Below are 11,105 nucleotides of genomic sequence, written 5' to 3' on the forward strand. Positions count from 1 at the left end.
AAAGCTGACCTCCTACCTTGAGTATCCAGAGTGGAGGACTTATTTTTTTTTTTCTGAATTCTAAGTTGCACTGGTTTTTTTTTTTTCCTCTTGTTCAAAAAGGTCAGCTGTGTTTGATTATATCTTTGCTGCTTTTAACTTGTCTTTTCAGCAAACTTTTTTTTTTTTTTTCTGTTCTGTCCCTACTCCCTAGCACACTACTAAAAAGGAAAATGAAAAGTCATTGAGGTCTTTCTTACTGGCCTGTGATAAAACTGCTCAAGCAGCTATTACCCAAGATGTTGTTTCTTACATTTGATAGTGAGTCAAATCTGATAGGCAGCACCTCAGGAAAAAAAAAAAAAAAAAAAAAAAAAAAAAAAACAGAATTTACATTAGCTACTAGTGTAGTGAATGGGTTATTTAAATGTGCTTATTGTGTAATGAAATATTTATAGTCAGGGGTTTTTTGTTTTATTTTGTGTGTTTTTATTTTGTGGGTTTTTTTTTTGCCTTTCTTTAAATTTCAGATTATTTCAGGGTAGGATATATTTTCACCCTGATAGAGAAAATTTGGTAAAATTTTGTATAAGTGTGTGGGATTTTTTTTAAACTATTCAGAATTTTCAGGAAAATGTTTATTTTTTTCCTGGAAAAAAATAGTTGCATTCTAACAGGGAATCTTCAGACTTCAGACTTTGCAGTAAACACAAAGAGACACAAACATCTTTACAATTATACTTTTTCATCTCCAAAGGCTTAAAAAAAACATTTTGGAAAAGAGACTGCAGAAATAATTTTAAAGCAAGTGTTGGATGCGCATGTGAAAGCACTTTTTTTTACATTCATTCCAATTTTATTACCAACATTATCACTTTTATTGCAACTCTGAAAGACTGGGTGGATAAATAAGCATGCACTCAAACCTTTTGGACTGTCTAAAGCGTAGAGGTCTTTTAAACATATTTGTCATGAATTTTCTTTGTTCCTCCTGCACAAAAATGATGTCAGTCTTTCCCTTCTTATAGCACCAAATGCTAACCCAAGGAGCAGGTAATCGCAAGTTCAAATGCACAGAGTGCGGCAAGGCCTTCAAATATAAACACCATCTGAAGGAGCACCTGCGAATTCACAGTGGTGAGTAGCAGAGGAGCTGATGCTCACATTCGCATTTGGTTTGATTACAGGAGCTTTAAAGATTGTTTAAAATTAATACACTCCTGTTTGTAGAGTTTGGATCTACCCATTTACTTTGTAAACTATGTGAGCTTCATGTGTCTCCATGAGACTCAGCATCACCAATAAGACTGTCTTATAAAAAAAAAGAGGAATGTTTATGCTTCTTAAAAATTCCAAATCCTTAATATAGAATCTAGAGTCTCCTTTTGGTCCTTTAAAAACCTCTTCCCCAGATTAAATGTTTTTGAGCTGGCAAATTCCAAAGCATATTCATTTTCGATGCCTACCCATGAAAAGAAGAGGTTGAAGAATTTTGGATAGGAGGATAACATTTAGGATAAATGTTCCTTGATTCCCAGGGCACTCTGTATTACAGAACAGTACCCCACCACTGAGATTTCATCTTTATAACTAGGCTGATAGCTCTGCCAAGCATTTTATTACCAAGTTGGATGCTATTCAAAGGACTAGTTGGATTGGTAGAATCAATGGAATGTCCACAGAGTTGATTAAAGCCACAGCTACACTTCCCTTTAAATACTGTGACATCTTTATTGTGCTATTGACCACACATTAATCTGACACTCTGTGTAAATAGGAGGCTGTAGACAGCAAGACAAGATTTGGGATCTTAACTGGAAAAGGCTTAGATAGCCCTCACCTTCCACTGCTAACATCTTGAATTACGTCCTCCTAGGGTAGATAAAGCCCAGAAACTGTAACAGTCACATAATTCTAATCTAACACCTAGAATGCAGAGGTACCCCCACTGTGTACCTTTCATTTGATTGTTTCACAGAGGCTTATATGGTAGACATCTGCAAGTGTTACTTAATTGAAAAAAATATAATGTTAATTTTAATTATCCTTTTAGGTGAAAAACCCTATGAGTGCCCAAACTGCAAGAAGCGTTTCTCCCATTCGGGTTCCTACAGTTCGCACATCAGCAGCAAGAAATGCATTGGTTTAATCTCGGTAAATGGCCGCATGAGAAATAATATCAAGACGGGTTCTTCCCCTAATTCTGTTTCTTCTTCTCCTACAAATTCAGCCATTACTCAGTTAAGAAACAAGTTGGAGAATGGAAAACCACTTAGTATGTCTGAACAAACAGGCTTACTTAAAATTAAAACAGAACCACTAGATTTCAATGACTACAAAGTTCTTATGGCCACACACGGGTTTAGTGGCACTAGTCCCTTTATGAATGGTGGGCTTGGAGCCACCAGCCCTTTAGGAGTTCATCCATCTGCTCAGAGTCCAATGCAACACTTAGGTGTAGGGATGGAAGCCCCTTTACTTGGATTTCCCACCATGAATAGTAATCTAAGCGAGGTACAAAAGGTTCTACAGATTGTGGACAATACGGTTTCCCGGCAAAAAATGGACTGCAAGGCTGAAGAAATTTCAAAGTTGAAAGGTTATCACATGAAGGATCCATGCTCTCAACCTGAGGAACAAGGAGTTACTTCTCCTAATATTCCAGCTGTCGGTCTTCCAGTAGTGAGTCATAACGGTGCCACTAAAAGTATAATTGACTACACGTTAGAAAAAGTCAATGAAGCCAAAGCTTGCCTCCAGAGCTTGACTACTGACTCAAGGAGACAGATCAGTAATATAAAGAAAGAGAAGCTGCGTACTTTAATAGATTTGGTCACCGATGATAAAATGATTGAGAACCACAACATATCCACTCCATTTTCCTGCCAGTTCTGTAAAGAAAGTTTTCCTGGCCCCATTCCTTTGCATCAGCATGAACGTTACCTTTGTAAGATGAATGAAGAGATCAAAGCAGTCTTGCAACCTCATGAAAACATAGCCCCCAACAAAGCGGGAGTTTTCGTCGATAATAAAGCCCTCCTCTTGTCATCGGTACTTTCTGAGAAAGGACTGACAAGCCCCATCAACCCATACAAGGACCACATGTCTGTACTCAAAGCATACTATGCTATGAACATGGAGCCCAACTCTGATGAACTGCTGAAAATCTCCATTGCTGTGGGCCTTCCTCAGGAATTTGTGAAGGAATGGTTTGAGCAACGAAAAGTCTACCAGTATTCAAATTCCAGGTCACCATCACTGGAGAGGAACTCCAAGCCGTTAGCTGCCAACAGCAACCCTCCCACTAAAGACTCTTTATTGTCCCGCTCTCCCGTAAAGCCCATGGACTCCATAACATCACCATCTATAGCAGAACTGCACAACAGTGTTACGAATTGTGATCCTCCTCTCAGGCTAACCAAACCTTCCCATTTTACCAATATTAAACCCGTTGAGAAATTGGACCACTCGAGGAGTAATACTCCTTCTCCCTTAAATCTTTCTTCCACATCTTCTAAAAACTCCCACAGTAGTTCGTACACTCCAAACAGCTTCTCTTCCGAGGAGCTCCAGGCTGAGCCTTTGGACTTGTCATTACCAAAACAAATGAAAGAACCCAAAAGTATTATAGCCACAAAGAACAAAACTAAAGCTAGTAGCATAAATGTAGACCATAACAGTGTTTCTTCGTCATCTGAAAACTCAGATGAGCCTCTGAACTTGACTTTTATCAAGAAAGAGTTTTCAAATTCAAATAATCTGGACAATAAAAGCACTAACCCAGTGTTCGGCATGAATCCCTTTAGTGCCAAACCTTTGTACACAGCTCTTCCACCACAAAGCGCATTTCCCCCTGCCACTTTCATGCCACCAGTCCAGACCAGTATCCCAGGGCTACGACCATACCCGGGACTGGATCAGATGAGCTTCCTACCACATATGGCCTATACCTACCCAACTGGAGCAGCTACCTTTGCTGATATGCAGCAAAGGAGGAAGTACCAGCGGAAACAAGGATTTCAGGTAATGAGACATGCTTTTTGCCCTGAAGAAAGGAGATGAAAATTATGTGGTTTACATGCATAGAGGAAAAAAAATCTCTGCGGAAAAAATCAGCAGAAACAAGTTTGTTTAATGTGAACCTAAAACTGAGTGGCAAGAAAAATGAATAGATGAACACTGTACTCTGCAAATATATTTGCCTTAAGAAAAAGATAAAGGAGTTAATATTTATTTGAGGGATTTATTCAGATTGACTTATCCGCATGGATAACAATACTCGGTAGGACATACATAGGTGCTAAAATTGAAGCTTTATAACAGTCACATGCTTTTAAAGGTGTTCCTAACTTAGCACAATACATATGTAAATTTGATATGGACTTTGTTTTCTAGAAATAGTTTATTTTGAACAATATCTAAAAACATATTTTGTATATTCTACAACTGCTTACCTCATCTTCAAACTAGTGAATAATTTATGATTTTCAAATAGAAAAGCATAGGTGTTTTAATATTATGCAGTATAATCCCTGTTTGCAAAATAGGAGCGAAACTCGTAGTGCACCTGTGTAACAGCTGTTCCGGAGTTCCAATTTACAGTGTGTCTGCCCTCTTTGTAAATGTATTTAAGCCTATTTAATCTTCTCTAATATTAATTAGTGTAGACATAGTCTAAGAAAACTGAACTGTGGGCTAGCAAATGGAAATGTATGTTATCATGCAAGTTTGCACTCCTTTGGATCAAGACAAAATAAATATCAAGAAATTTAATAATTTACTGATCCACATTCATTATTGCTCAATGCTGAAGGCTGTTTTAACATAGATAGAACATTGATAAAAAGTGTTATTAATATTCCCTATTTCAAATTAGAAAATTAAATATAAAAATATAGCTTGAGGCTTTTAGTTGGTAGACATACATTTAAATAGATTGCATAATAATAACATTTTGTACCTAAATATAAAATTCAATTAAAATGGGGTTTCTACAGCTACCAATCATTTCTAAACTTAAGCACACTGAAAATACACAAATTCTGTTGTTTCATTTTTACTCATGGATATCTCCTGGTACAAATAAAATAATGGATTTTAGAAAAATTAAGAGTTGACCATTTTTATGTCCTCGAAAAACAGCAAGGTCTACATTCAGGGGAAGAGAGGTTTATATTTTTGTTGAAATGTCAGATCTCATATATTGTTCATGGAAGAGAAAATATTTTAACCTTAGCTTGATTAATAGCAAGTTCTGTTGAGGTTCTCCAGATGTCAGCCTATGCAAAGTTGTTTGGTGTAAACACAAAAAGAAGACTGTGTTGAACTATGTGATTATGTCACAGGGAGAATTGCTTGATGGAGCACAAGACTACATGTCAGGCCTAGATGACATGACAGACTCCGACTCCTGTCTGTCTCGAAAGAAGATCAAGAAGACAGAGAGTGGCATGTACGCATGTGACTTATGTGACAAGACATTCCAGAAAAGCAGTTCCCTTCTGCGACATAAATACGAACACACAGGTATGAGTGACTTTGACTAGCTAGTTAGAGCTTTCCAGCCTGCTGTACATTTCATAATATTTAATGAGTACACTTGTGCAACATAAGATGTAGCATATGCTGATACCTTCAACAAGGAAGAAATAATGCTTTTGCCTAGTTCAGTAGGACTTTTTGTTGCCTGTTTATTGAATCATTCGTGTGTTTATGAGTGTACTTGTCTTCATATCTTTCAAATCAGTCTGTTAGCCAAATTTACAAATCATATCAAAGGAATGTTTAAATGGCCAAGGCAATGAGATGACATCACACAAGCCGGTTATTGAAAATATCTTCAAATTTTTAAGCTATGATGTACCTGTATACATAAAAATCTAATAATGGATTCAGTTGATGAATTAGTTTCATCATTCAAACATCAAGTAAGCCATGATTTGGGTTGATTTTGTTTGTTTTTCTGTAAATTGTCCACCTTTTGAATCAACTAAAAGTTATGGCATTGTAAAAGAAAAGTAAATAGACCAGATAAGCTACAGTACTACCTATATTTGCAAGACTAAAATAAAACTTTATAAATTTAATTATTTTATCTCAAATTCATGCATTGCTAATTAGGAACAATTACAAAGAGTTCACAAAGCAGCAGCCTAATTCTTCCCTATCAGTAAAGAGAGAGTAGATTAGTTTTTATTATTTAAATATTTTTTAAAAAATTTCTTTGAAAGGCAAGAGAGATAGACAAAGAGATAATGCTCTTATCTACTAATTCACTCTTCAGATGCCCACAGTGGCTAGGGATGGGCCTTGCCTGAAGACAGGAGTCAGGAACTCAATCCAGATCTCCCACATGGTTGGCAGAAACCCAATTACTTAAACTATCACTGCTGCTTCTAAGGGTCTGCATTAACAGAAAGCTGGAGTCAGGAGTTGGTGCTGGGAATTGAACCCAGGCACTACAATGTGAGACACTAGCTCCCATTTTTTAAAATAAAGATGGAGTATCACGGTGTCAAGCCATATAGCCTTCAACTATCAAGATCTGATCTGTAGCTCTACCGTCCTGCTCCACCATTGTTCCCTCCCTCCCTCCTGCTTTGGCCTTGAACAACAAGATGACTCAACCTCATCCTGGACTGTAACCCATCTCCAGCTTTTCTCTACTTGAAATGTATCATGCTTTATGGGCCTTTGATGAGAAAACAAAGAGGGTGGGATCTCTATCAAAATACTAGTAAGGGAAGGACAAAGGAAAATACCTCATTTTAAAAAATTTAATAGCTCATTTTAAACCAGAGAAGCTTTATAGCAGATACTTTAATATGGAAAAAGAAATTAATGTGAATGTTTTTGGGGAGAAAGTGTTGATGAGGCAAAAAAGGAAAATGACAAAGAAAAGAAAAGGGAATGTAAATACTTACTTTCATATTTTTTCTAATACGAGACACCATTTTTGGTGATTGAAACTCTCCTTGGGATGCACTTGTACTCTGCAGCATCCCTTGGCCTTCATTCGGTGAGTGCTGGAAGCAGCACCAGGGACCATAATCAGCCTAACAGTGGCGACACAGCAGGCTGAGTTCGGTAACGTGAAGTGTTGTGAGGATCTGTGACGAGCACAAGATTGGTAAATAACTGTGCTCTTCCTCCAATAGTCCAGGTTCCATTTTCTTTAATTGTCTAATATTCATAATTATTTTAAAAGTTCAATTAATGATGCTTAAAGGACAATCCAACTTGAATAGCAAATCCAAATGGCTTTTATACTTGTGTGATATAATTCAATGTTTGAAATGCCAAAATTTTCCTACATTTGTTTTTTATTATTATTATAGATATTGCCTTTAGTACCAAGTCCTGTTTAAGCATTTACAGAGTAAAGATATTTTCATACCTAAATTTTCTTTAGTATTTTAATCAACTTCAAATATATTTTGTATTTCATTATTCAGCTACAATAGGCACATCCTTGAAGGCATCTTTCCCTCTCTGATTGGTTATATTATATGACCATATGCAAACTCTATCATTTACTAAATGGTGAGTGTAAAACTTTTATTTTAGTGAGGGATTTCATACGTATTGACATCAAGTCAATATATTTATTTCTTATAAATCAGATAGTCCATAAGTTTCATAGGTATATAGATAAGAGACCCAAAAGTTGACGAACACAAATATATATACTTAATTTAAAAAATAAACTTCATTTCAAAAAGCAAAAGTAAAATGTCTGGTCCTGTAAATGTGAGATCTGCTGCCTAGAAATATTGCTTTGCAACAGGAAGCTAACCATCCAGTGGTTTCTCTAAACTGGTGATGAATTATCCTATTGGCTCCTCAGCTTGTCAAGTTTCCAGTGTGTTAACTTTTTGGTCTCTTGACCGAACATCTTGTGACATTTCAACTGCCAGTGTATCAGGTTCCATCCAAGTGAGGTTCTTTGTGAATTTTATATCACTGTGATATATGTCAAAATTTACTCCATTTTTCTATCACAATTGGGTCCTGCAAACTTTTAATTTGTTTACATTAAGCACTAGAAATATTTTGAGAATGTATTAATATGCATATTATAAGTAAGAAATGTCTTGGGGTTGATTGATCCTCTGGTTGGGAAATAAACTTGAATTGTCATTTGATCATTATGTGTTGATTATGAATGTGCCATGGATAAAATGTGTTTGTTACATCTGTTTACAACTTAGCCTACAAAATGTTTAAAAGGAAATTATGAGCTATTCTTGGCATCCGATGATCTTTTGACTCAACTTGTTTAAATTTATTTCCTAGGCAGATATCAAAGTCATAATAGTTAATTTTTCTTATCACTGGCTTATTGCTTCTGTGCTTTTCTTGGGACATGGGACTGGGACAGTGGAAGGAAACTGTGTTGATGGTGACTTCAGTAGGATTAACAATCACTAGCAAGAACTGTAAAATAAAAAAAATCTGCAACTCCTGTTAGGCACTGTCAAGAACTTATTTATATTCCATTAAAATCTGAATCTGACATGTATTGAGTGCTTTCTCTTTTGAAGCATTGTGCTAGGTGCTTTTAAACCTATCTTATTTAGAAAAGTAATAAAAATGTTTCTGCTTTTGAGTAGATAATGTCTAAGTTTCAAATAAATTACCAATTTGTTTCTCAGTTATATAATTTTTTCACACCATAAACCTATTTATTAAATTCAGCTATCTTCCTGTCATGTGAATCATGAACCTAGATATTAGAGAAAAGAATTTACCCAACAAAAGTTTTGATTTGCTCAGTATGACTTTGGATGATTTTCTGAATCTTGCTCATGTGGAAATTTAATTCTAGGACATCTTGCTTTGAGTTAGGTAAACCAATCAAAAAAGTTAAAAAGAGATGAATGTCCAAGTGAGTTTCTCTTTAAATTGAATTTATTAAATACTTCCCAGTGAAACTTCTGAATGTTAGAATATTTCATGCAAGGTATACATCAAAACTGTCACCTGCCTCCAAATTCCTTCCTTTGTATGGCAACATAGCTGAGTATTTGTCCTTTTAAGTTGTCAGTTCATAATGTGAAATTAATATAATTCTATTATAAGCATATTATTTATTATTAAATGCGATCTCTGGCAATTGATTGGGTATAGCCATAGAATATTGATATGATAGACTACTGTTTAGCAGTCATCCATCCACCAAGTATTTCTAACAGACCCTGAAATACCTGACTGTGTCCACCGTCTCTCAGGACATTGCTCTGTTTTTGTCCCTTTGGAAAAGAAAGAACCATACCAAGTGTAATGTTCATTCAAAATTATTCACACATTTTCTCAATGAAGTGACCTAACTGGGTGACCTTCTTTTTGTTCCTGAACTGATGAGATATTAGAATCCAGGAGGTTTGCAACAGTTTTGCCCACATACTCTTCAGCAACTCAAGCACCAACACACTCTTCATCTACGATTTCTCCTCTCTGTTTTCAGATTCATTTCTTCTCCATATTCTGCTCTTGATGCATGCATCTTGCTTAGAACTTGGGAAATTATCGAAAATGTATTAAATACTGAGTGCTTGGTATGAAGTCCTGGTACTAAACACTTTACATACATTGTGTCCCATACTCCTTATAGCCAGTCTGCAAGTTAGGTCCCCAAATGATCTTCCTTTTACCTCCAAAGGACCCTGACTGATGTTTGGAGAGGTTAACATGCCTGTGGATGCACAAGTAGTTGTAAGAGATGGAGTGGAACCCAGACTCTAGAACTCATCTCCCCTATTAACACGTACCATCCTGCCCTATGGATGACATACTACTTCTAGAAACATTTCCTCCTTTCTCCTGGTAGCAGCCTTTTCTGTGACGTTCATGGCCGCAAGAGAGAGACCCAATTCATAACACAATGACTTGAAGCTTCCCAGGAAGTGAAACAACTCTTGTCTTCTTCCCAGATATACTTCTATTTCCTATTAAATTACCTCCCCACCATGGTGGTCTTGTCAGGTAGAAAGGCGTGCTTTCCTTCCAAACTCTTGGCGCTCCACTGGAATTCTGTTACCCCGTTGACTTCACTCAGAGCATCTTTCCCAAAAGTTAGGAAGTGGTGCTTGTGTGGTCTGAATTACACTTGTTTCTTCAGACTGTTAGTGCCTTGAAGTAGATTAGAATTTTGTTTCCAGTTTAACTTGTAATCACCAACACATCTCTCTGATTCCGTCTCTTATAGGTAAATAACTTCTTCTTACTCTAATACCGTGCCTTATCACATCTGTCCTCACTAAATTTACATTGCACGTTCCAGTAAAATGAAGACCATTAATGAGAGAACAAATAGTAGTCTGCTGCATTTTCTAAATGGTGGCATGCCCTGGAGGCATTCAATAACATTATTAAAGATATTTGATTACTAATTGAGATTATATATCACCACATAACTGCATACCTGAAGTGTGTGGAATGGGTTCCTAATCTTATAACACGACACTTAGCAAATGAAAATGGGCTTGAATTTATTAATGCTGGTTTTCAATTTAATTTGCCACAGTGCGAGTTTGAATTGGGAGGCAGAAGCACGTGGCTTCGTGTATGTTGTGATGATGCCTGGTGCTCGACAGGACTCACTTCTGATTTTAACTCTGGAGCATCACACTGATAATTTTCTCTTTGTCAGTTCTATTTTGGACATAAACTTTTAAGTATGGCAGCTATGGAAGGTGTCGAAGGCATTCCAGTGCTATTTGTGGCCTGGAATCAACCAGATGTGTTTAGGCTTGGCACTGGTTTCAAGTTCCAAACACTGGTTAGAAACTGCCTGGAATGCCAAAGGAAATACAAGGTTCTCTAGCTGAAGAGTATTTTAACACTCAACAAGTGGCTGACATGGCATGGAAAACTTTAGAGGGAAAACACTATTTGGAATTAGTTCAGCCACCATGACATACATCTTTCTAATTGGTGTTTTCAAATGGTTTCTTCTCAAATTTTTATTCTTAGAACCATATGACTGATAAGCCATGCTTAACATCCTCTTTCTTGTATTTCTGCTTCTTCCTAACTTGGCAGTTTGCTCCTGCTTAAGACCTAGAGCCCATTTTCAGAGAAACAAGCAGAGGATATCAATGCCAATACCAGCAAGGAGGCCATCC

General features: G+C 36.6%; 1 protein-coding gene across 10 annotated transcripts in view; it reads left to right on the forward strand.

Moving 5' to 3' along the window:
• Nucleotides 1-11,105, forward strand: part of ZEB2 (zinc finger E-box binding homeobox 2) — a 131,422-nt gene that overhangs the window by 117,842 nt on the left and 2,475 nt on the right. For all 10 annotated transcript variants that reach the window (XM_051848719.3, XM_070070969.2, XM_051848720.3 and 7 more), the window contains 3 exons: nt 1,008-1,116; nt 2,033-4,002; nt 5,325-5,505. In XM_051848719.3, the coding sequence (XP_051704679.1) occupies nt 1,008-1,116; nt 2,033-4,002; nt 5,325-5,505 (2,260 nt within the window). The remainder of the gene's footprint in view (nt 1-1,007; nt 1,117-2,032; nt 4,003-5,324; nt 5,506-11,105) is intronic.

The sequence above is a fragment of the Oryctolagus cuniculus genome, chromosome 3 (genome assembly GCF_051225735.1).
Source record: "Oryctolagus cuniculus isolate XC-2025 breed Fujian yellow rabbit chromosome 3, ASM5122573v1, whole genome shotgun sequence".
Classification (NCBI taxonomy): domain Eukaryota; kingdom Metazoa; phylum Chordata; class Mammalia; order Lagomorpha; family Leporidae; genus Oryctolagus; species Oryctolagus cuniculus.